This window comes from Alligator sinensis, unplaced genomic scaffold (genome assembly GCF_000455745.1).
Source record: "Alligator sinensis unplaced genomic scaffold, ASM45574v1 scaffold505_1, whole genome shotgun sequence".
Taxonomy (NCBI): domain Eukaryota; kingdom Metazoa; phylum Chordata; order Crocodylia; family Alligatoridae; genus Alligator; species Alligator sinensis.
The window spans coordinates 1241615-1267044 of NW_005841940.1; the positions used below are offsets into that span (position 1 = coordinate 1241615).

Sequence of the window (25430 nt, forward strand, 5' to 3'; positions counted from 1 at the left end):
GCCGCACCCCGCGGCTCCCACGGGCGCCCCGTCCGCCTGCTTCCGCTGCCTCTGTCGCCTTCGTCTTCAGACGGCCCAGGTCGGGCCCGGCTCCCGGCTTGACTCCGCCCTAGAAAACGGTACCTTTGCTTGGCCGTGTTACCGTTTTCCCCTGCTGCTCGCAGGGAAGGAGAGGCCTTTGCAGGGCGGCTCGCCGAGGAGCATCGGGATCTGCAGCGTGGCTGCGGGTGAAGCGCTTCTCGGGACGGGTTTTGTAGCCAAAACGAGTAGTTAAAATGGAGCTCTGGGGAGGATGTTTGTGTCCCTGCCCCCAGGACAAGCAGCCTGTCTGCTCTTCTGGGCTGAAGGGTCTCTGGCCTCCGTGCCATTGTACCTCCAGTAGGGAGAGAGCTGCATCTTCACCCCGTGTTCAGGTAACTTGGGTTTAGCTCGTACTGAGAGGCGGTCCGGATGTACCTTTACCCACAGTAGCTGGTCACGGTAAACGCTGGGGTAGGATTTCCCAGCCTACAAGGCACGCTTTCAGTTTTGCCTCGGTGTAAGTCACCATCCGCTGGGGTTGCAGGAAGGAGGGCAGAACTGACCTTCAGTAGCTACAGGGAGGTGGCTTGTCTCCACCACTCACTTTGTTATGCACCTGCTTTGCAGTGAAGACAAAGCTAATGTAATAGCAGTGGATGGTCTGCTCCTGCTACCTATTTGCACTCTGTGGCTCTTGGCCCCCAGCGTGCTCTCCTGCCCCTCCATTGGAGTGTATACATTTCACTTTATAGGCATTTCTTCCAAAGCCCCGTGTGCAGTGTTCCCATTTAGCTTTTACCAAGGTAGTAGAGATGAAATAATAGCTACAGGTCTCTTGTCCCAACCATTTATTAGACTATGGAATTTCACACCTAAGCCAGGCAAGGTTCTTTTGGGTAAATGTGATATCTTTTAATAGACCAACTAAACAGTTGGAAAAAAGGTTTTTGCAAGCTTTTGGGCACAAACAGCTTCTTCAGGCATAGGGAGACTCTGCTGCTGTTCGAGTTCTCCAAGGTGGAAAAGAAGTTAAAGTAAACAAGAAGTCTGTGAAAATGCAAATGAGTGGAAGTGGGGAAAATAATGGGTAGAGATGGATGCGGGGAAGGGAGGGAAATGTGTGAAGGAATGCAAGTGGTCAGCTGGAGGTTACCTGGTGTGTCAGATGTCAGGCAAGTTGTAATGTGCCATATATCCAAAGTCTGTATTAAATCCATGATTTTTTGTATCCAGTCGATTTATGAAGTGAAGGTCATAGGCTCGCCTAGGAAAGGTGTTTTGTAAGTTCCCTTTTGAGAATTAGAACTGAGAGTTCGGAGAGAGGGACTGTCGTGAGAAGTGTGCGTCCACAGGTAATTGGATATTTTTGTCTTTGACGGACTTTTGGTGTACATGCATTCTGGTGTGCAATTGGTTGGTTTCTCCTACATATTTTCCATCAGGGCATTTAGTGCACTGGATGAGGGAGATTACATTTCTGAAGGTGCAGGTGTAAGCAGTGGCAATGCGTAGGGGTGCACGGGGTGCTTGTGCACCCCCTGAAGACAGCGCTCACCGCTGAGGCAACGGGCAGGGGGGCAGGCATGAACACCGGTGGCCCCCCTGCAAGTGGTGGCTGATCGCTGCGCTTGCTACAGCCACTTTTGGGAGTGGCTGCAGCGATCGGCTGGCGCTTGCTCTCAGAAGCGGCTACAGCCACTCCTGGAAGCAGCTGCAGCGAGTGCAGCGATCGGCCGCAACAATCGGCCATCATGGGATCACCCGGGGGACCCCCCCCCCCCAATGCCCACAGGGGAACGCCCCGCTCTGGGACTGGTCGCAGGGGGGCATATGCCCCCCCTGACTAAGGCGGCAGTAGTCGCCCATGGGTGTAAGATCCAGCAATGGTGCTGATTCTGTTGTGGAAAGCAGTAACTGTGGGAGTGGTGGAGATGAGTTAGCAGGTCTTACATTTCTTGTCCCGGCATGGTCTGGATCCACTTTGATGTGATTTGGGTCATAGGAAGTTTGCTTTTGGTGATGAGGTTAGTGAGGTTCAGTGCTTGCTTAAAGGCTAGGGTGGGTGGTTCTGGAAAGATCTCTTTGAACTGGGTCTTTTTCTAGTATGTGTTGCAATTGTTTGAGGATTTTCCATATAGGTTCCAGGGAAGGATATTATAACTAATGGCGTGCGATTTGTAGGGATTTTCTTTTTGTGCTGCAGCCAGTCTTTGAGTGGTATCTGGGCGACTCTTTCAACTTCCACTCATTTGCATTTTCACAGACTTCTTGTTTACTTGAGCTTGTTTTCCACCTTGGAGAACTCGAACAGCAGCAGTCTCCCTATGCCTTGAAGCAGGGTGTTTGTGCCTGAAAGCTTGCAAAGAACTTTTTTCCAACTATTGAGTTGGTCTAATAAAAGATATCACAGCTACCCAAAGAACCTTGCCTACGTATGTCCTAAGACCCAACATGGCTATAACCAACAGCCCTGCAACGTGTAAGCCGGTATATTTTCCAACAGATGGGCAATAACTTGATCTTGCTTACCTAGAATAAAGGTTTGGTTGTCACTTGCCACAATGTAATTTGATTTTGGTTAGTCCAGCGATGGATATTTTAATTATGTGGTAGTCTGAGTGCTTTTGAGGAAGGGACATTTTTACAAAATGTTTCCTTTCACAGTGTGATACAGAGTTTTGTACTGAAGACTCATATCTTTGCACCCAGAAAGGTATAATCCATTCATTGCAGCATGTCGCCACAAGAAAGTATCCCCAGTCTCTGTGCTCGTGGCATGGCCATGTCAGATTCCAGTGAATCTGTGAATTCTGCTAAATACCTTATCACAAGGACAGAAAATAGGAAAGAAAAGCACAGCGAAGGGTAGCCTGGGGCTAGAAGGGAATGAATAGAGTGCAGAGGCAAGTGTTCAAAGGATTTCTCCAGCCAGTGGTCAGTTTAGTTTTATTTTGCATGGGTACTAAAATTCTCCTTGTAACTAATAAAAACATAAGTCTCAGAAATTAAAGTCTCCATTCCTGCCATGTCTATATAATGTTAGGGTGTCAAGTCTAGTTCCCTCTGTTCCTTTTTTTTTTTTAGTTTATTTTTTTAAGTATCTCATATTTCTGATGTGGTTTCTTAACACTCCCTGGCTGCTTATTGGTTTCAGAGGGAGGGAGTATGTCTAAGGCTGCTGCAAGTCAGTCTCCTGGCTTCTGTTGCAAATTCTGCCATTTCAAACCACTGCACCTTTCTGGGCCTTAGTTTTTTTATCTTTGTGAACCTGGAATAATACTTGCCTTACAAGAGTGTTGAGGAATTTCCTACTCAACCGAGTACTTTTAAGATGAGAAATGCAATAGAAGTGCTGTGGAGTTTGTATTGTTGGGCAGGAACTAAACTGGAAGGCAGTCTTGTGCCTTGATAGAGGCAGGGAGGTTCATTTAGCAGCTCAAACATCAGTTGTTGTTTCTGTGTTGCACAGAAAAGGGGTCCAGTGGAACGTAAGGATGAAGCGGTTCATGAGGCTGCTAAATAAGAATAAAAACAAGAACCCACCAGAGGCCCAGCTGCTGAAGTTAGCGGGACAGCTCTGCCAAGATCTCCAAAGTGTTTCTCCCAGCTTGCAGAAGCTAGTGCAGGCTGTGATGGAGTGCAAACACCGGATGCATTTCCTCACCAGCATCCACGTAGTCCGAGCCTGTGTGTTTGTCCATATCCACTGGGGTGAGCATGAAACAGCCTGTAGGCTCCTGGAGGTAGGAACATACTTTTGGTCTCAATGAACCTGGTGAGAGGAAGTGAGATTAGACCTCATACTTAAAACACAACTCCAAGAAGAGGATTAGACGATTTGGGATCCTCAAGGAGTTTGGAGGAGGGTTGCACAGTCCTGACATCCATGGAGAAACCATGGGGAGAAACATTTGTTGAGAGAGAGAATTATTTCTCTGTAAAAGCACTGAGGGCCCATGTCCATTCCCAGCTGCACTGGGGCAATTCTTACTGGAATTAGGGCTACTCAGGTGCTGAAGCTTGGCACACATACGTGCACTGGTGTGCCAGTGCCTGAGTAGTCAGCTGTTTGCATCACTGAGCCAGAGGTGAAATGGTGCAAGGACGCCTGGACTATCTCTGTTCTCTCAGTATCAGCCATGCAGGGAACAGAACTGTTGTCTGAGCTCCTTTTATCAGCCTTAAAAATAAAAGGCTGACAGATGTGCAGTAAGCTTTTTTCCTTCAATGTGTCACTCTATGTGGGTTAGAAAAGGAGTAGTAGGCTACAAAAGAGCTCCAAGCTTGGGGAAGATTACAAATTCAATTGAACCAGTTTGAATCCCTGTCTCTTCGCGTCAGGGTGCTGAGGACTCTCTTTTCTATAAGGGGCTCTGGTTAACTGTGTGGAGAGGGTGTGCTTAGCCTTGCTGTCATCATAGCATTGCAGGGTAGAAGAAAAGAAAGAGCTGGTGGCACTTTGGCATGAGATCCACTACCACAGGGCTATGGAGAAACACCGCACTGATTCCCTGACACCAGTGCAGAAATTCCGCTGCAGGAAGAGGTACCTCTGGCAGGGGGATATTTGGTGCTTCCTTCACTGTGATAGGAGGTCATGGTGGGTGGAGGTTAAGGGGCTTGCTTACACCTTAAGATGCTCCCTTCTTGGGGGAATAAGTTTGTCTTTGAACTTGAAGCTTCAGCCTGCTTCCAGTATGATCAGTATCCAAACTCCCATTGATTTTTATTGCTGTAGTCCTGGCATCCCAGTGATCATGAATTTTATTGCATGCAGGAATCCTCCACCAGTTTCCCTTTGTCCTGAAGGTTTGAAGAATCGAAACTATCCAGAAAAGGTGCGCAGAAAGCTGCAGAGGTTTGCTGCAGAGGTGACAACAAATCCAGACAAGAAGCAGCGGGTATGGATGCTGTGTGCTGCATTGGCACCAGGGCTGTTACTGAAGGTTTCTTTTGTGGTCAGGGCTCCAGAAATGTTTCTATTCTAAGCCATTCTTCTCAGTCACTTGCAACTTTCACCTTTGGGGCTGAAGTTTTGCAGTCTTGATCTAAGACCCCAAATGTCCCTTCTATATACTTCTTTTAAAATTCAAGCAAAATAGCTACTGATGCTCTGAAGAACAGAGAGATTGGAAAAATACCTTCTCAATTGTTAAAAACACTACTTTATACTGATGACACTGTGAAATGGCTAGATGAAGTCTAGGGAAGCAGCCCTCACTGAGAAGTGCTGGAGAGAATTATTTTGATTATTGGTTTTGAGTTCACTGAGTTATCATCTGTTAAACTTGCATTTTGCTCACATGTGTGTTGGACACAGAGTCTCCTCACTAAACTCTTTTTAAGGTTTCAGCCAGAATATACAGTGCTGTGGAGTGCGCGGGCTTAATTTGGCTGGGCAGGGCCTACCTGGATAGTTCTGTATTCTGAAGTTTCTTTTTGTCTCTTTCTTCAGAACTGTTACAGGCCCTACAAAATTCCAGCACAAATGTATATTAGGAGGACATTAAGGTTATCTAGGTGAATGCTCAGAAGTCAGGAAGTGACAGTGTAAGGTTGTATGCTAAGCTAAAACTCTGTCCTCTTATGCCTGGACATTATAATATACAGCCTTTAATTATACAATCAGATTATTTATCAAATTGTTTAATATAAGAGCCAGTTTTTTCTACAACCTTAGATATGCACCAGTGTATTAGTCAGAGTCCTGAAAGGTATTTGTTTAAATATGTAGTGAACCATTCTTATGCACGTAAGTCCACCATAGATCAATAGGATGCATCAGTTACACAGTTGTTTCATAGCTATGTCCCTTATGCCCTGAACTGCACTTGGAGTTGTACTTCTGGAAAAAATATGTAATATATGGTGGCTGAATAAATTATCAAGGTACTTGTGAGAGAGACAAACCTGTTATATAAAGAGCCAAAATGAATAAGCCCATACAGGCTTATTGTCAGAATAAAAATAAATACAAAAAAATTAAAGAAACATTGCAAATTGATATGCACATATCTAACATAGGACAAATTATATTATTTAGAAAATCTGGTTGTTTAATGTGCGACTGTAATAATCACTACATGCAAGGGAGAAAAGTTAACAGTTACAAATGCAATTGAACTGTGTTATTTCTGGCTTCTGATCATTTAGTAGAAAAGTTCTTTGTAGTTTTTTGTGCAATGGGCAAGAATTTCAAAGGTCCATTCTAGAGTCTCAGATTTCTTAGGGGCAGAACAGCCTGTTATAATTGTTCAGTCTGACATCTTGCAGGCAGCATTTCCTGCATCAAGCCCAGTAACCTTCATTCTAGTGGTTAGTTTGCCTGCTCCATTAAAATCATGAAGGCAATTAACCATTTACTGAGTTTTGTCAGTTAAGTGTACATCTGTTAATTGTATGGAAGGCAAAGACTCACTGGAATACCTGGGACTCCCTTCTCCAAATGGGATGCTTAAGGAGAATGTATTGTTTCTACCTTCTTCCTTTTCATGGGCTAATTTATCAGGGGTGGCTGTGTGGTCTATCCAGTTTATGAGGGTCCTTGGTGGTTTTGAAGCCCACACTGTCTGGTTGCTTTTGGAAGTGGGAGGGACAAGCCTGGTTGTTTGGATATGGTTTATTCTTTTTCCCTTGCTCCTCCTGGGTTTGCAGGAGGGTTTGGCTCAGGACACAAACCTGCAACCAAATCAGGTCTATAACTGGTTTGCCAATTATCGTCGCCGTCAAAAGTCCCGGTTCAGTCAGGTAGAGAGGCTTGTCAGCTCCACTCACGAGAAGGTTTCTGCCCACCAAGCAAAGCACCAGCCAGAGAGTGGATCTTCCATGCCACAGGCTGCAGGTTAGTCTCCTAGTAGACCTGGGAGGTGGTAGAGGCAGCTGAGAGCCCAGCAATAAGCAGAAAGGCACTTTTTACTACTACTGTTTCCTTAGGACCAGCAATTCTGCACTGCTCAGTCAAGTAATCAGTGGAGGACTGCTCTGGTCAAGCTGTCTCTTTCTACTGGTAGCCATCACCGTGTGGAAATAGGTCCCCAGTATCAGTCACCCCCTCTCTCCATGGAGCAGGGATCAGTGACTGGCTATTGGAGATGTGGCCCTGCTATTGCAACTGGTTGTTAGAGTAGACACTGTTGGGTGGGGGAACAGCAGAAGTCACAACAGTTGCCAGTGCTCAGACACTGGTGACATTTGCAACATTCCCAGGGGCCTGGCATATAGCTTCCCTACTGTCCTGCCCTTTTCCTGCCTGGCCTGTGAAAATCCCAAAACTGCATCTGCTGTTCTGTTAAAGAATCATAGAAGAGCAGGGCTGGAAGGGCCCTCAGGAGATCATCTACTCCAACCCCTGCTCAAGGGCAGATTATGCTTCTTTAAACCATTCCAGTCAGGTGTCTGTCTCTCCTGCTATTATAACGTTGGATTGGTAGTGAGTGACACCTAGCCAAAGAAGACTAAAGACTTTCAGCAGCCCAAGGGAATCTCCCTCCCCTGGTTAGTAGGTGGCTGTCCCCATGCAACCTTCAACCCTAAGCCTGCAGGTCATTGCAGTAAAACCCACAACTGAGTATTTTCATTGCACCCTCTCAGAGTGAAAACAAAACTGTTTTTGGCTTCTCAGTTGTACTGCATTTAGGGCTCCCAGGGGTGTCCCTTCACTTGCCCTGTCTAATGCCTTCCAGATGAATTCCATTCAGACATTGGCTCAGGGCATGTAGAGCTGTCCTTTGTGCCTTGTGACCCAGGCTGGGAGCAGTCAGCTGCAGATGTGGACTGTTCTGCTGTTAGGACATATTCAACGTTGCTGAATTCCAGGTGATGCATGAGAGTGTCTCATCCCTGAGCAAAATGTTCTTTAACTTCTGTCATGGGACTGACCCTTCCCCCAAGTTGGCAGTTCCCAGGGAGGGCTGTGTGGAGAGTCTTGACTCCTTTCATCAATGGACATGCCCCAAGATCAGCCTCAGACAACCTGAGCAGCCGGCATAAGTTCCCCTGCCTGCCAGGAGTGGGCCTCCAGTGTTCAGCCATGTGTCCCACTCCACAAGAGCAGCAGCATAGGTTGGGTTGCTGTAGGTACTGAACAGCTGTTTCTCCCCTTAAGAGATGCTGCTGCTGCTCTTTGTAGAGCAGCATAATCCAGTCTCTCATTTGCTGCATCACTACAGCTTTCTGCAGGGCAGCCCATTACAGAAAACCAGGTCAAGCAGAACTTCTGTGACTGCTCTCAGTGCTGAGGAGCCTGCAGCTTTCTGTACTGAAGCTGACCTGGAACCTGGAACCAGCCTTAGCTCCATCATCCTGGAGACCAGAGAGGCATCCAGTTACAATGCCCCCAGCCCCTGGCTGGAAAACCTTGTCCCATGCTGCTATGGGCCACTCCCCTTCCAAGCAGAGCAGTTGGATGGGAGGCAGCTGATGCCCAGCGCAGGAGGAGTCTCTGGCGAAAGCAGCTGGGCCCCCCCCTGGAGCCCTGGCACAGCAGGTTAGTGGAACTGCCTGGTTCAGAGCCCCTGGGGTTTTGCAGACTTCTGCCTTTGTCTCCAACCCTCCTGCTCCCCCAGACAGCCTCTGTAGCATGGTAGCAAGGAAGGAGGGCAGCTGGGTTTATCCTAAGCTCTGGAGTCCTGGGACTGACAGCTTGGGATCAAGTCTGAGAAATGTAGGCCACCAGACCTGGACTAAGGTTTATTTTTCCTCCCCAACTATCTCTTTACCTGGGATGCAACCCCTTCTGTGAGAGAGCGCTTCCCCAGGCAGCTGGGTCCTGCTTGCTCTGGCAAACTCTCTTCAACTGTTTGCACTGGCCCTGATGTCTGAGTCTTTAACCCTCCCCCCCTTCCCAGTTCTCAACAGCTTAGTGCTGCCTGTCCATGCACTCACCTCCTGGCTGCATCAGTCCTTCCGCCACACACCGCACTTCCCCTTACCACTTCCCTTTCTCCTCCCTTGCTCTCCCTTCTCTCCCTTCCTTCTCTGTTCCTCTGTCTTTTCTTCCTGCCTTGTCTCCTACCCTTCCTGCAGTTCTCCCCTTCTGAAAAGCAGTCTCAGTTTGACACATCATTTAGTTCCTCTCGAGCTGAGATCAGAGGGTGGATAAAGGGGCAGGAAGAACTGCAGCCAGGTGCTAGCTAATTACCATGTCTGGTCCTGGGTGTCTGACTGTAGGGCTGAACTGAGAAAGGGCCTTTGACCATGGCTTACGCATCTCCTGAGAAGAAGGGGCAGGAGGAGGCTGGGTTTGCCACTTGAGTCTCATTGTCTGCAGCTCTCCTAACATGAACATTTACTTCAACAGGTGTCAGAGCTCCCTTGAGCTGGGTCCCTCCAGGTGGCTGCATCGAGGCCAGTTCAGGAAGCATCAGTCAGCAGGCAGAGTTAGAGGTTGGAAGCTTCATGCTTAGAGAAGGACAGCTAGGGTCTCTGGAAGCAAGTCTTCCTTGCAGGTAACAGGAGCAGAGGGCACAAGGCCTGCTGAGGGGCAGCAGTGTAGATAGGTTGCTGTGCCAAGTGCATCTCTGGTCTCCAAGCAGTCCCTGCCTCTGAGTCTGCATCTCTCACCAAGAGCCTGGGTCACTCATTGTGCTTCCCCTTTGTAAGCATTTACACTGGTGCACAGTGGATGTGAAATGCAGTCATTTCCCAGGTGAAAGTGGTTCTGCATGGTGCAGGGCAAAGTGGATCCAGGTCCAGTAAGAGAAGGCACAGACACCTGTATCTGAACAGGCTTAGCTTCTGAGCCACTTGCTCAGCTCATCTGTGGCATAGCATCAATTCTGGTGATCCTGCCTTGTATATTGACAGTTGGGGTAATAAGGCCTGTGTGAACTGTCCAAAAATAGCTTTTGGAGACGTGTAGCCTTGTGACAAGCTTTTTCTACAGGGCAGACTGTCACAGGCCACAGCTTTCTGGTTCTGCTCTTGGGTTTCTGCCCACACAAAATACTTCATGGTTGCAGAGTTTTTTCTCGTTCTTGCAAGTTCAGTTCATGGTTTGCACAACCTTTCCCTGTTATTTTCATGATGTGCTCCAGCAGCAAATGCTGCAGAACAAGCATCATGAAGAAGTTTTCCTTTACTTAGCTGCAGGACCTGTCATATCAGATAAGTAAGTGGGGGAAGTTTTGTTATTCCCATTTTACAGATGAGGGAGATCAGGGTGAGGGACTGGAATTAGAACCCCGTGTTTCCTAATTCCCAACTCTGCTTAAAAGCCTCTCTTCCCTCCCCTGTCGGCCTGACGCCTACAGCTATTGCTGTGCCTAGCATATCCCATGTTTTGGCTGGATCTAAAACTGCATGTTCTGGTCCCAGAATGAACATGTGCTTCTTTTTAAACTATGCCAACATATGGGGAAATCCTTGGTAAATGTCACCTTGCTGTAGTATGTGTCTTGGGTGCATACGCTTTGTCAGGAATCCACCCACCACTCCCCTGGATCAGGCTTCTGGCAACGGGAGCCCTGCTGACTGCAATGACACAGATTTCCTGAAAGCAGTGAATTTATTCTCCCCGTCTCTGCTGCTATGCATTCATTTACTGTCCTACCCAGTTCCCTTGCGGGGGTGGGGATAGTCTTGAATTGGCATATAGGGGAGATTTTGAAGTGGTGTGGATGCTGAGGCACAGAAGTTTCCCTGGTGGTTGGGGGGCTCCTAAGTCACTAGAGCACTCTTGAAAATTTTATCCATGGAGTCTTGACACCACCAATGGTTGTCCTTAAAATGGCATGGGCAAGACTAGTAATCAGTGTACAGCAAGAGGGTGAGGAGGCCACTGTAACTGGAGCTAAACATGGCATCAGAGGAAAAGCTCAAGCCCTTCTCACACACACGCATGCGTGCAACAAGTCACTGTCACACACACATGCACATGCAACAAGTCACTGTCAGAGCCTGGAAGAGAGGTCCAGTCATTTGCTCGCTCTCTCTGACCACCCTCTGCCCCTCAACTGGTTGCTGATAATTGCAGGGGCAGAGCTGCAGGCTAATCAAAGGAGCCTTAATCGGCTTCTGTCTCATTTTAAAGGTGCTTGCCCTGACAGGACTCGGGCTGAAAGCTGATTAGAACAACTCCAATTGATTTCCTGAAGGGGCTTTTTACAGTTGGAGAGAATCCAGAGGCTTAGGACTAAATCCAGCTTTGTGATCTGGGCTTGGAGCTGTGATGTGGGGGTGTGAGGAGGAAACAGGCTGCGAGTTTCCTGCTTCTCCATCTGGTCCTGCTGCCAGACAGAGGAGCTTGGTCCAGGTAGTGAACTGGCAGGCTGTGTGCCCCAAGCAGCTGCTTGTTGTTAAGGCCAGCCTTGCAGTGACTTTTTCACTCCTTTGATTGGAGCAGATGGAATTTGGCACAGCTTATGAGCCAGACAGAGCAACACTCCCTAGTGATCTGCATTTCATACAGAAAAGCCCACTGCACCACAGGCATCAAGAGAACCAGGATTTTCCAGCCAGCCTGTTGGTGCAGGGAACTACAAAAGTTAATATGCCCATTGCAACTTGTGGATGCTTCATGGATTGCTGGGAGCCCAGCTCAAGCTGCTAGCAAGTCTCCTTCCAATGGGTCCTCTGCGTTGCGGTTGTTGAAACCAAACATCTGTGAGGGGGAGTATTGCAGGGAGCAGCACCAACTGTGCTGTTAATGCAGCAGGCAGCATCTCTGAAAAAGTCACTGTGGGAGAGGAGTGAGACTCCTTCTCTGTCCATCTCCTCTGTCCTATCCCTCTAATTCTGTTTGGTCTGTTACATAATATTTTATTTTAATATTTTTATCTGTCTTCATAATGTATGTTTTTTGGGGTTTTTTGTTTTGTTTTTTACTGCAAGTCTCCCTCAATCTCTTTGGGAGAGAGGGACATAGAAATCTAATAAATATCCTTAGCTTAGTGCTACAACTAAGACCCGGCCACTTCTGTTGTCCCTGGAGAGGACTGTTGAGGGAGCCAGGCAATAGGTGTGGATGAAGGACAGGCTGAGACTTGGGACTCCCAGCTAAAGGCCTTGAGAGACTAGAGGAGTTGCTGAGGATGTTATGGCTAGTTCCAGAAGCTTTGTGTTTTGACTCGAAGATCATTGTTTCTGTGATATGCTCCAGGATAGACACAATCTTTGGTCAATGTCTGCTTGCTGAAGAAAGTCTATTAGGCTCCCTTTATATGTGTAGGTAAAGGCACAACTGGCTTGAATGTGTGATGCACACGGTTGCACCTCCTGCCATGATACATGTGCATGGAAGGAGACAAGATTATGGGATCATGCATTAGATCCAATTGTGCCTTATTGCCAGTGCAGGGGGAGCCCAGTCCTAGGCTGCCCCTGCATCCGCAAGGAGCAGGCACCCACGGCTGTGAGCCTGCTTTGCTGAGGGGGCTTCTGGTTGTGGGTGCTACACATGGCTGGTACCCAGAGCCCCTGCAGGGTGACAGGGCCCTAGGTCCAGATTGACCCTCATGCACAGCTGAGACCCAGAGTCCCATCGGCTGCGGGAACCCTGGGTCTCAGCTGTGCATGAGGCACACCTCAGACACAGAGCCCTGTGTAAGCCCAGTGGTTCCACACCTGTAGCTCCCAGCTACAGGGGACACTGCTACACATGCAAATTAAAGCTCAGTAGCAACACATTTTAGAGGTCTAACTTTATAGCTGGTTGGAACTTTCTATTGCATGATAGCTACTTTGCGCACACAGCTGGTTTCAAGGTAATGACATAATTAACCAGTTAACTGCACAATACTTGTAATGTGCAGAGGGGGCTTTAGGTACAGAAACAAAATTGAATATCTAGGTGCCATTCCTCATCACCAGTCCTGGCAGTGACAATGCTCCCACTTCAGGATCTCTTCTCTTCTTACAAACCGTGATGGTAGGGTTGGGGATGTGGCCTGGGTTTTATATAGTCCTTCCCAACATATGCATAAAATCTTCTCCCTCTGCAAATGCTTTGTCCTGCAGGGTCCCCTCCATTCCAGCTGCTGGGAGTCTTTTGTAAACAGAGAGGGGCATGATTGCAGAGGAACACCCAAAGGGTACCTAGATTCTGATGTGTGCTAATGCTTTTCTTTTCCAGTTCTCCACAAACTGAGCTTGGCAAACCTCAGTGTCTCCCTGTGTCCATGCCCTGTTTGGAGGAAAGCCAGGCTTCGGAACATAGCCAGGTAAGAGAATGCACCCAACCTACAGAAGAAAAGACCACAGTACATTCATTTTGGAGTACGATCCCCCTTCAGGTGGAAATGGGAGATGTGGAAGTTTGGACTTCCTTTAAGAAAACCATCATGGTGGGATACCCTCATCCCCCTTTCTGAGCTCCCCCTACAGGGAGCTGTCCTCACAAGAACAGATCTCCAAGGAGTCATTTGTCTTGTTCATCTTGAAAATCTGATTTTGATGCACAACCTCAGAGATGGGGGATATTCTAGGATGATTTCTCTTTTGGTGCCAGCTACAGCCACTGCAAATGGCCATTACAGGTAGTCCTGAATTGCTTAATATGAAGAAGCACACAGCTATGCTATTTCCAAGATTTCCAACCCGAATCATGGTTTTGGTGCCCTGGCTGGTGCTTTCAAATATGGCAGTCTAAGGTTAGTCACCTAAATCAATAGTGACACCTAATTTAGTAGCCTGATCTTCTTAGGTGCTGTGCAGTCCCAATCCACATTCATTTAAAAAAAAAAAAACTCGGCATGTTCGGTGCTGGATTGTCCCAATGGAAGCTTCTGTGTGCCAAATTCTTTCAAATGGTTGGCTCTTTTTCAGATGCCCACTAGCTGTTGAGCTTATTAGCAAATCAACCTCCTTTGGATACTGACACAGGTACATTTGAAACATTTTCAAAGGGACTGCTTTTCAGATGGGCTGCCACTGTTACTTGCTTACCCATGGAGGAGCCAGGAATGATACAAATGTAGCAAAACCATCCTAACTTTAAGGCTGGATGAAGCTGTCTTATAATTGGAGTGATTTTGCTGTATTCATTTTGTTCCCTGTTTATCCACATGTAACAACTGGAACACAACAGCTGCTGATCTTCTGAAATAGTCCACTTTTGAAATGACTGCAAATGTATGTTATGTCCATAGGGGAACTTGCATCTCTTCCAGTCTCAGCTGTTCACAAGTGTGGTATTCTCTTAGGGAGACTGCCACTGAATGTCTAAAGCTTAATTTATAATGCCTTTCTCCATTAGCATAGCTGGGAGTAATGTCTAGGGAGACAACTGTAAGCAGTCTCTCCCTACTCCCTATTCAGTAGACCCTGAATCATGACTTCATATTTGGTCCTATGAAAGGAAGTGCAAGTGTTGGGAAAGTCATAGAATCATAGAAAACTAGGGCTGGGAGGGACCTCAGGAGGTCATCTAGTCCAACCCCCTGCTCAAAGCAGAACCATCCCCGACTAAAGCATCCCAGCCAAGGCTTTGTCTACCCAGGTCTTAAAACCCTCCCAAGGATGGAGAGTCCACCACCTCTCTGGGTAACTTGTTCCAGTGCTTCACCACCCTCCTAGTGAGAAAGTTCATCCTAATATCTAACTTAAACTTCTCTTAAACTTGAGACTGTTGCTCCTTGTTCTGTCATGTGCCACCACTGAGAACAATCTAGCTCCATCCACTTTGTTTAACCACCCTTTTGGTAGCTGAAGGCTGCTGTTAAATCCCTCCATAGTTTTCTCTTCTCCAGGCTAAATACACCCAGTTCCCTCAGCCTCAGTCATGTCCTCCAGTTCCCTCACCATTTTCATTGCCCTCTGCTGGACTCTTTCTAATTTGTCCACATCCTTTCTGTAGTGGAGGGTCCAAAACTGGACACAGTACTCCAGATGTGGCCTTATCAGAGCTGAATAGAGGGGAAGAATCACTTTCCTCAGTCTGCTGGCAATGCTCCTACTAATGCAGCCCAGTATGCCATTAGCCTTCTTCACACAAGGGGCATGCTGTTGTCTTGTTATTAGTTTATTGTCCACTGTAACCTGCAGGTCCTTTTCTGCAGAACAGCTGCCCAGCCAGTCAGCCCCCAGCCTGTACAGATGCATGGGATTTTTCTGTCCTAAGTGCATGACTTTGCACTTGTCTTTGTTTAGGAGAGCAGTCCCATGCTCTCAGTCAAATTCAAATGGGAATTTAGGAGGAGTGAACTTCTTGTGGCAGATTAAAATCCTAGCAATTCTCCTTTTTAATGCCCAGTGACCCCTTCTTTCTCCACACCTTCTCCAGTCCCAGTCTAGGCATGTTGTTAGAGGACAATTAATAGTGCCCAGCAAATACAGGGGAGAGAGGTCTTCTTTTACTTAACCTATTTATCAAAGCCGTATGAAACAAAGCATGCATCCCTGAAGCTGTTGCCACTGTTGCCTCTGTAGCCTGTATTTTTATCATGTGCTATTTAACTCAGAAATTTTGTGCACGGCCAGAGGTTTACGCAGGCAGTGCACAGCACATCCCACCTGAGACTGCTTTATGGGCTCATACCTTCTAAGTGTGCATATACAATTTGATTCTGTTTTTCTGAGCCATTAGATTTGGATGTGACACCTATTCCCAAACTCTTTCTTGTTGTTCCTAAAATGGGATTTTCCCCCCTGACTACAAGGCTCAGAGCAAGAAGCCAAATGAAGCACTTACAGTAAATCTTAAAAAAAACAACAACACCCAAATTAGACTAATATCTTTACCATGGCAACCTATGCTTTCCTATACTGATTTAAAGCAACAGCATCCCAAAGATGACAGCTAGAAATCCATTGCATGGGGAGTAGTGGTGGAGACACAATTCTGAATTGAATGATACTTAAACACCAGGATCCCAGTGTGGCAGGGCACTTGGGGGTGCCTGTCACTAAGAGGTCAGGTAGCTTGTGAAGCTGTTGGCAGGTGCAGGCCAAGGCTAATTGGGGGGTCATCTGATCCAGGGAGTGAGCAGGTATAAATCCAGGCCCTGATTGAAGCTGGGAGTAACATCTGGGAGCCTGCTGAGAGAACACCACATCAGCAGGATGGCTGCAGCTCCAGAAGGCCAGCTTGGAGATAACACCTAAAGCAGTCTGGAGGTGTGGGTAGGAACTAAGGGGCTGCAGGAGGTTCCCAGGTACCAGGAAGGGGTCCAGAGCCTAGGGAGAGGCTGCAAAAGTGGGACCAGCAAGGGTCCAGGAACCTCAGAAGGGGGCTAAAGTGAAAGAAAACATCAATGAAGATGCCATGTGTGTGCATGGGGCATGGTGTGGGGGAGGATTGGAACCAGATAATTAGCCCATAAAGCACAGGCTACATGCATCTGGTGGTCGTTTGAAAGAACAATTTAGGAAGCCCTGCAGCAGCCTCCCTCATTAACAACAGCCCCCCCCCAACAAACAAACAAACAACAACACAAAAACATACATCAAAGTATGGTGGGCAACTAGAAGGGGATTTGCTTAGAAAGTGAGGGCTGCAGGGACTCTGGGAGCTTCACAGCCACCCCTGCCACACCCAGGACTCTCCTTGGACTATTGATGTATTTATTTCTTGGCCTCAGATTTCTTGGCTCAGAGAGCACTTAGCAGCAGTTTCTATCTTCATTGTATCAGCATAATCTGCTGGAATAAACTTTTTTTTTAAAAAGAGGAAGGCCACATCTGCTAGTTCCATTAAAGGAAGTAGCTGCAGCTCTGACAGTAACAGAACCCCTTGTGAGCCTCTGAGAGCAGTACTTTATAGGTCTCTGTCTTGGAAAGTGGCCTTTTTACCAGCCACAACATGAGCCAGATAAGTAGGAAGCCTTTCGGTATTAATAATGAATGAGCCTCTTCTAAGATTTCCAGAGCATGCCATTGCTCTGCAGCCAGATCTTTTCTTTTGCCTTGTTGGATTTGCACTCTGATTTTGAGATGGGATTAGAAACATGATGTTCCCAGTAGTGTGGACAGGGCATGAAAAGCCTTACACTGTTTTGCATTTGTCAGAAGGGGACATCTCCAAATTTGATGGGTGCATCGCACTGTAAGTGAAGGGAATAAGTGAAGTGAAATGGGAAACAGGGTTAATTCACTTTGAAAATGTTTATTTCCCTTCCTGAGCTTGCTTTTTTCATCTAGGTAACCATTTCTGTTTTGAGCTAGGGAAATAATTTCAGCAGAGTCTCTTTTATTATTTTTCTGCTTTCTTGGGGATAAGTGTCATGAGCAGAGGGAAAGATAAAGCTAAGCATATTTCTCTCAGCCATGAGAGATAGCAACACTGCACAAATGCTGCTTTCCATTTTTATGTTCTTGCTTTCTATAGATGACTTGCCCTCTCTGTACCTGGAGCAGAACCTTCCTCCTTTTGTCCCCATTGTACCTAACCCGTTGTCACCCTTGGCTGCATACATACCTCCCTATTCTCACCTAGCCTTGGTCAGGAAGGAAACCAGGAGATCATTCTCAATGAGTCAGAGCATCCTGACAGGCAGTGCATGATGAAACTTGTTTTTTATTATATCTTTCAGGTGCAGGAGGATCCCCTAAGCAACCCGGTGGCCAGTGACACTTTCTGGGCAGCATGCCTGCTGTTTGAATTTTCAGTTGGCAGTCGAATGTAACTTGCATGCAGACATCCTACGTTTGGCCTTCTGTTCTTTAGTGGTTGCCCCCCTTTGTCATCAACAGGCTGAGATAATGGCAAAATTAGTCAGGGAGAGAGGTCTTTTCTAGTAGTTGCAAAGTTTGTTTTAGCTATGGTTTTATCAAAAGTTTTATAAATAACAAAGACAAGCCACCTGAGGTCCGTGAAGATCACAGATTTTTACTAGAACAATTTGAAGATGCATAGTCCATTGCAAGTGTTTGATCACTGGTTCTATGGAAGTTACTTTGTTCAGGTTTCTCCATTTTTATAACTGGTCAAGATGGTTCTGGCCCTACCTGTTTTTGTTAATAATGGAAATAATTAAAGCCCCTCAGCTTACTGGGAGTAAAACATCAGAAATCTGCCAGGAGAGCAGGTTTGTGTGGGTTTGTCAGGGTTGGAGAACCAGGAATGAAATCAGCTTTGATAGGAGGTAGCTGCATACTAGTTTGGCAAATCTGTGGTACTGCTTGCTGTAAATTCTGGAGCATTACACATCCTATTGTGACACGGCCACATACTTTGGAGTATGCCAGAATTTACAGTACCTAACAAAACTGTCATATAGGGAGAGATGGGACTGGCCAATGGGTCAGTGCCTAGCAGAAGGTGGATCTTAAATTTCCCACAAAAGTAAGAAGAAAGGAGGTGGGTCTGGGTAGCTGGGTAGCCTTGTAGCCCAGATTGAGAATCCACAGCTCCAAATGGATAAGGAGCTTATTGGGAGGGAAGGGTGTTGCAGTCCTAATGGTCACCCTTCCTCCAGTTTGCAGAAGTCTGAAATTATGGGCCTAATTCTCTGCTGCCTTGTAGTTGATCACTGGATCTACCTCTGTACAAAAGTGTTACAACCCACCACTCTGGGAAAGTAACACCCTGTGGTATTGGTTTGGTGTCATTTCACATCAACTTTGCTTTTATTTCATACAGATGAGGATGACAGCACAAGGTGTGGGGCAATGGAGAAACAGGCCCTATACATTCCCAAATGCCTTGCAAAGCAGCTTTTGGCCTGTATACTTCTGCAGAAGTATACAGCCTCTAACAGGAATCAGTAATCATATGCTGCTGAGGCCTAGCACATTAATTTTAGGCAAATGCATATCTGAGACCCAGTTTCGATGTAGCAGCTCTCCTGGGAGAAGTTCATTGCTGACAGTTCCTTTGGCCCAGAAACCTTTCCCCAGACCAGCCTTACAGCCGCTGCCTGCAGTCCCTCTCTTGTATTTTTTCCTGTACATAAGATTGGGAGCTCAGGGCTAGAACGTGAACATTGAGAGAAAAGGGAGGATCCTTGCCCTCGGTTTAATATCGCAGTGAGGGGGGAATCATTGCACAGTTTTTTGAGAATTTTGCATAATTATTTAATTTTTGAGAAATTTTGAATAAAAAAAAGGGTGCTACTTTCCCCAAGGCTAGCTTTGGATGGCAGGACTGGGGAGGAGGCAGGCACTCTTGTTCATATTGGTAATTAAGTATGTTTTAAAATAAAGGTTATTAATAAACATCTCTGTCTGAACACTTCATTTTCAACAGGCTAGAATATAAAATGAGAAGATATTAGATATGCTTAACTCCACATTTGTGTCTGGACAATGTGGGGATCCATCTGGACAATGTGGGGATCTCTCTCAGGAATTCATCTCTCCAGACCTTCCTGGAGTATTAATATCTGTACCGGTATTTGCTCATTATTTTCCTTCAGCTGCCAGCTCTTTTGTGTTCAGTGCATTTGTGTTTGAAGGGGGCTATATGCATATGCTATTTGGTAAATGACTGAGATTTGGATGCGTCTGAGCATACGTGAAAGTGGAAGGGGCGCTCTCACTTGGTGGATGCAGGGAGAGGGCCTCTTCCAAATCATTTTGGATGTGTTGTCCCTGTCCTAACAGGCTGCCTTTGTGCTGTCACATTTAGCAGCAGCCATCTAATTAGCCTCCCCCCACACAGGTCACTTGCCATTCTTATATAGATATATATATATATATATATATATAATAAAATGCAGAGCAGAAAAGTCAGTCCCTTCAGAGAGCTAGCATTTCAAAGCAAGTCCCAGTCCTCCTCCCTTCTGCCTCCTGATTGGTCAAGGATCCTGGTCTGCCTTTAGCAACAGAGACAAATATATCCCTCTCCTTTCTGATTGGCTGTAGTGTGCTGTCGAGCCATAGCAACAGAGGGAGATGGAGCTGTCAGTCTGACGGATACTGCAGCTCCGTGTATCTTTCAAGAACAATAAGGACTAGGTGCTGGCTGCTGGCGCCTAATGCGAGGTGGTAAAAGGAATCGATAAGCTTCTTCTGCGAGAGGTTCTGGAATCTTCAGGAGACTTTGGGGGGGCATGTAAACTCAGAGCCCAATTTGAACAGGCGCCTCTGCTGTGAGCAGCAGGGAAAGGGCTGCGTTGTGATCTGTTACACAGGTGTCAAGTACGGAGTGCACGCTGGGCTTACACTGTGGTACCTAAGATCACAATCTTAAGCTTCGCCTGCTTCGGTTGAAAGTAACAGCTTTAAGGGCCACTACTTAGCTGGCACTGTTGTCAGCAACGCTCTGAAATGTCTCTAAATGAGAGAAGCAACCTCCTATCAAAATTCATGAGGCTTCCTGACACATGTAGATTTGTAGACTCTGAAGAGGGTATTTTATCACTTATCCTAATAACATTGAGATCCCACTCATATTATGCCTGATTCATTTATTCTCTGGTATATGATGTACATACATGGTAGCTTGAATGGTTACGCTTCATTGTTATGGAAGAATGATATCTTTAATTGGAGAGGGAATGATGGTTGTCCTGCAACGAGGTATTTTTTCAGCATCACCTTTTGAAATACTTAGTGCCTGAGACCATCATCCAGGACACTGGATTCGATGGCCCCATAGCCTGACCCAGCATAGCAATTCTTATAATTCTTGTCACTCAAAATTAAATACTAATTACATACCATTTCCCCCCCGCCAAAAGTACACACGCCAGGGCTTGCAGTTGTTTGAATTAACTGCATTTCTTATATTTCGGTGACAATTGTTCTTGGGTCTATTTTCTTACAATGGCAGCACACTTTTATTAATATTTTGAAAGCGATGTAATTAGTTGTGTTAGTCCAGAGTCAGGCAGAAGGTAGGGCAAGGTGGAACCTCAGAGACTAACTTGTCCAGAGAGGCATAGGCATTTGTAGGCAGCAACCTACTTTGTCAGATGCTATGGCATCACTCAGCATCTGATGAAGTTGTCTGTTGCCTATGACAGCTTATGCTTCTCTGAACCATTTAGTTTTTAAGGGTACCTATACATGTGCTTCAAGATGCAGGGGGTGTTTTAATTAGAGTGACTCTCCAGAGTTGCTCTAATTAAAATGCCTGCAGCATTTTATGTATTTAGTGTCCTGTGTTTCAAAATGGCAGTGGGGGCACTTTAACTAAAACTTACTTGACGAGCCTTAGTTAAAGCACCCCCACTGCCATTATGAAATGTGGGATGCTGAAAACACAAGATGCTGCACCTATTGGAACACTTGAATAGGCACCATAAGGTGCTGCCCTGCCCTGCCTTCTGCCTATTATTTTAAGATGATTGAAAAAAATGTATGGTTTCATAAATCATAAGAATTAAACTCAAGTCACCAGAATCCCTGAGGTAGGCTTAAGCTGGAGGTCCTAGTAGCTGCTCCCTGGTTAAATTTGAGTTAAAATTTACAGGACTAGAATGCCTGTTTCACTATTTTAATTCATTAATTAAGTTTCTGAATTCAGCACAGTTTCTCTTTAGAGGTCAACTTAATTTTGAGTTTTCTAGGTCAATTCCCCAAATGAAATACCTTATTATTTTATCCAGAACTTTGCATTGAGTCATTTAAGGCATGATCTGTGTGGTTCCCAACAAATGAAAAAGTGGGTTACTTGTATCATCATAGAAGACTTTAAATCAGGTAGCAGAACCCACTCTGACCCATCCAGAGCCTTTGTATCATTGTAGCCTGAATACTATTTATTCATACAATTATAGAAAATTAGGGTTGGAAGAGATTTCAAGAGGTCATCTAGTCCAATCCCCCTGCTCAAAGCAGGACCATCCCCAACCAGATCATCCCAGCCAAAGCTTTGTCTAGGCACAGGTCTTGAAAAACTCCAAGGACGGAGCTTCCACCACCTCTCTGGGTAACCTGTTCCAGTGTTTTACTACCCTCCTAGTGAGAACATTGTTCCTAATATCTAACCTAAACTTCCCTTGGTACAAGTTGAGACAGTTGCTCCTTGGTCTCGTCTGCCACCACTGAGAACAGGCTAGCTCCATCATTTTATGAATCCCCCTTCAGGTAGTTAAAGGCTATTAAATCCCCCCTCAGTTTTCTCCTCTTCAGACTAAATAAGCCTAGTTCCCTCGGCCTCTCCTCAGAAGTCTTGTGCCCCAGGCCCCTCACCATTTTTGTTTCCCTCTGCTGGACTCTCTTCAATTTCTCCACATCCTTTCTGTAGCTGGGGCCCAAAACTGAACCACAGTACTCAGATATGGCCTCACCAAGTGCTGAATAGATGTGAATAATCACTTCCTTTGATCTGCTGGCAACACATGTACAAATGCAGCCCAGTATGCCGTTAGCCTTCTTGGCAACAAGGGCACACTGCTGGCTTGTATTCAACTTATTGTCCACTGTAACCCCCAGTCCTTTTCTGCAGAGCTGCTGCCCAGTCAGTCAGCCCCCAGCCCATCTGGGTGCGTGGGATTGTTCTGTCTTAAGTGCAGGGCTTTGCACTTATCCTTGTTGAACCTCATGAGATTCCTTTTGGCCCAATCCTCCAATCTGTCTAGGTCACTCTGAATCCTAGCCCTACCCTCCAGTATATCTACTACACCCCGCAGCTTGGTGTCATCTGCAAACTTGCTGAGGGTGCACTCTATGCTTTCTTCCAGGTCTTTGATGAAGACATTGAACAAAACTGGCCCCAGGACTAACCCCTGAGGAACTCCACTTGATACTGGCTGTCAACTAGACATTGAGCCATTGATTATTACCCTTTAAGCCTGATGCTCCAGACAGTTTTCTATCTACCTTACAGTCCATTCATCCAGCCCATACTTCTTTAGCTTGCCTGTGAAAATGCTGTGGGAGACCATATCAAAAGCCTTGCTAAAATCAAGGTACACAACATCCACCAGTCTCCCCACATCCACAGAGCCAGTCAGCTCAGCATAGAAGGCAATTAGGTTGGTCAGGCATGACTTGCCCCTGGTGAATCCATGCTGACTGTTCCTAATCACCTTTTTCTCCTCCAAGGGCTTAGAAATGGATTCCTTGAGGACCTGCTGCGTAATTTTTCCAGGGACTGAAGGGAGGCTGACTGGTCTGTAATTCCTGGATCTTCCTTTTTCCCTTTCTTAAATATGGGCACTATCTTTGCTCTTTTTAAATCATTTGGGACCTCTCCTGATTACTATGAGTTTCCAAAGATGATGGCCAGTGGCTCAGCAATCACATTAGTCAATTCCTTCAGCACCCTCAGGTGCATCCCATCTGGCCCCATGGACTTGTACTGTCCAGTTTTTCTAAGTAGTCCATAACCTGTTCTTTCACCACTGAGGGCTGCTCACCTCCTCCCCAAATTGTGCTGCCTGGTGCAGTATTTGGAGCTGACCTTGCCTGTGAAGACTGAGGCAAAAACGGCATTGAGCACTTTAGCCTTTTCTGCATCCTGTCACAAGGTTGTCTCCTCCATTCAGTAATGGACCCACACTTTCCCTGATCCTCCTCTTGCTATCGACATACTTGTAGAAACCCTTCTTGATACCCTGCACATCTCTTGCTAGCTGCAACTTCAGTTGTGCTTTAGCCTTCCTGGCTTCATCCCTGTATGCTTGAGCAATACTCTTATACTCCTCCCTATTTGTTTGTCCAAGTTTCCACTTATAAGCTTCCATTTTATGATTTAGTTTACTGAAGAGTTTCCTGATGAGCCAAAACAGTTGTGTCTGCCCAAAATGTTTGAGGGGTTAAATGTGTTTGAACAAGTGTTTGAAAGACATTCTTTTATAAAGGGTTTGCTGCTCTGGTTGAGCTTTGCATGCAGAGCAGGGTGCAGAGAGACTGTCACTTCCATATTGGTAAGCTGGCACGGGCTGGATGCATTGTAGAGTGGTAGAGGAAAAGATTGAGTCAGTGCTTTATGTCAATAATATTTATGATATCTAGTACTTGGCCCTCCCTGCCCTACAAAAAAACAGTGCTGAGCAACAGGACTGAGAAGAGGAGACAGGGAAATTCTGAGATGATGTTCTCTAATACTATCTGGGTCAGTATCTGAATTATCCAATTTGCATCTTGCCCTATCCTAGTTTACTAGTTGTGATTTACATCTGAGTCATTTTGCTGTGCTTTCGTAAAGTTTTGCTCTGCTGAGACCATGGAAACCCCAGGAGCACAAAACCAACCGGGTTTAGAATTACCCATCTCAGATAAACCCTGGTCCTGCCTTGTATTGCTGTGACAGCAGAAATATGGAGGCAAAGGAGAGCTTCTCTAGCCCTAGGTCATCTCTGCAACAACAGAGTAGGATTGCAGTCCTATGCTACTCTGAGTGCTAGACATGGGCCCAACTACTAAGTTGGTAATGCGGTATTGCCCTAAGAAAGGTGCTGTGCTGGTTCGAGGCATAGCCAAGCTCTTCCATCCTCTCTGCATCTGCTGCTATAGGTAGTTGGTTTTGGGTGTAGGTAAATATCTTCCTCTTTGGGAATGGAAAAGCTTTTGTCCCCAGTAGAAAAGCTAAAGTTGCAGCATTTCCATGTTAAAATGAGCCTAGCTTCTGCCAATCCAGTGTTTCATGATCAAAGAAAAGGGACAATAATATTCTGTAAGCAGCTTCAACAACTCTTCTTTAGTTGCCCCCCCCACCCCCCTTTTGAAATGAGAAGGGCGTTTTCCATCTTTTGCCCAAAGGACACACAACTCAAAATTGCCCCGATAATTACCTCCTTGTTGATAGTTCTAGCAGACAGGGTAAGGATTCACTTGGTCAGTGAGACCAAACAGGCATTATTCTCTTAGAGGTGGGCCATCCAGGTTATAAAAGCAATGAGGAGATGCTTGCACTACAGTTACCCAAGACAGATTTCTCTGAACTCAATCTACTGCATCACTGAAGAGGATTAATGATAGGAGGGAAGGAGCTTTCCTGGTTTTTAGCTCCCTCAGCGTCTCTTTCATGACTATTGAACTGGTCAATCAGAGACCTACCCTAAGTAAATGGCCTCAAAGCTGCCTCTTCTGCCAGCATTTTCAAATGGATTGGATTCTCATTTTGGGTGCCCAGCTTGAGTCATTTCAGACCTTGTGTTGAGAGGCACAGAGCATTTCTGGTAATTGAGCTGAGATAGGGCACCTAAAAGGCTTCTTTTCAAAATAGTGGCCTCAGTAATTCCATTTTATCTTTGCCCTTCATTGATCTTATCTTCAAGGTCTTTTATCTTCTACAATTAAGGATCATTCTTCCAAATCAAGAATTTTACATGAAATGTAATCCATTTTTTAGTTGAACAATCATATTTAGGTTTTAAAGTTTGCATAGCATTGAAAATAATTAAAAAACTATTTTAACAGGCTGTTTCAGTTCTGCATGTCCAGCATGAGTGATGTTGACCTTGACTCCTGAAATACTGAACACCTCTAGGGAAAAAAAAAAAACACATTTGGGGTCCTAGTTTTTTTTTTTTTTTTTTTTTTTTTTACTTTGATTTTTACAAATTGGAGAAGGAATTTTCCTTCTGTTTTCCTCCATATGATGTTCTGTTGACTTTCTTCAAAAAGGGCATACCCTGTTTTTC

The 25430-nt window shown here is 45.9% G+C and overlaps 1 protein-coding gene across 1 annotated transcript; it reads left to right on the plus strand.

Annotated features, from left to right (window-relative positions):
- Nucleotides 1-106: 106 nt before the first annotated feature.
- Nucleotides 107-19092, plus strand: ANHX (anomalous homeobox). The gene is made up of 10 exons (XM_006019921.2): nucleotides 107-119; nucleotides 3491-3764; nucleotides 4443-4567; nucleotides 4799-4922; nucleotides 6676-6862; nucleotides 7704-7836; nucleotides 8190-8506; nucleotides 9320-9467; nucleotides 13091-13178; nucleotides 17487-19092. The coding sequence occupies exons 2-10, from the start codon at nucleotides 3516-3518 to the stop codon at nucleotides 17577-17579; spliced, it is 1464 nt and encodes a 487-aa protein (XP_006019983.2). The 5' UTR covers nucleotides 107-119; nucleotides 3491-3515; the 3' UTR covers nucleotides 17580-19092.
- The last annotated feature ends 6338 nt before the right edge of the window (nucleotides 19093-25430 follow it).

Excerpts from the sequence above, each read along its gene's own strand:
- ANHX (XM_006019921.2), top strand. The coding sequence starts at position 3,516 with ATGAAGCGGTTCATGAGGCTGCTAAATAAGAATAAAAACAAGAACCCA. Across the intron at positions 4,568-4,798 it reads AAATTCCGCTGCAGGAAGAG|GAATCCTCCACCAGTTTCCC; the intron begins GTACCTCTGGCA and ends TATTGCATGCAG. Across the intron at positions 9,468-13,090 it reads GAAGCAAGTCTTCCTTGCAG|TTCTCCACAAACTGAGCTTG; the intron begins GTAACAGGAGCA and ends TTTCTTTTCCAG.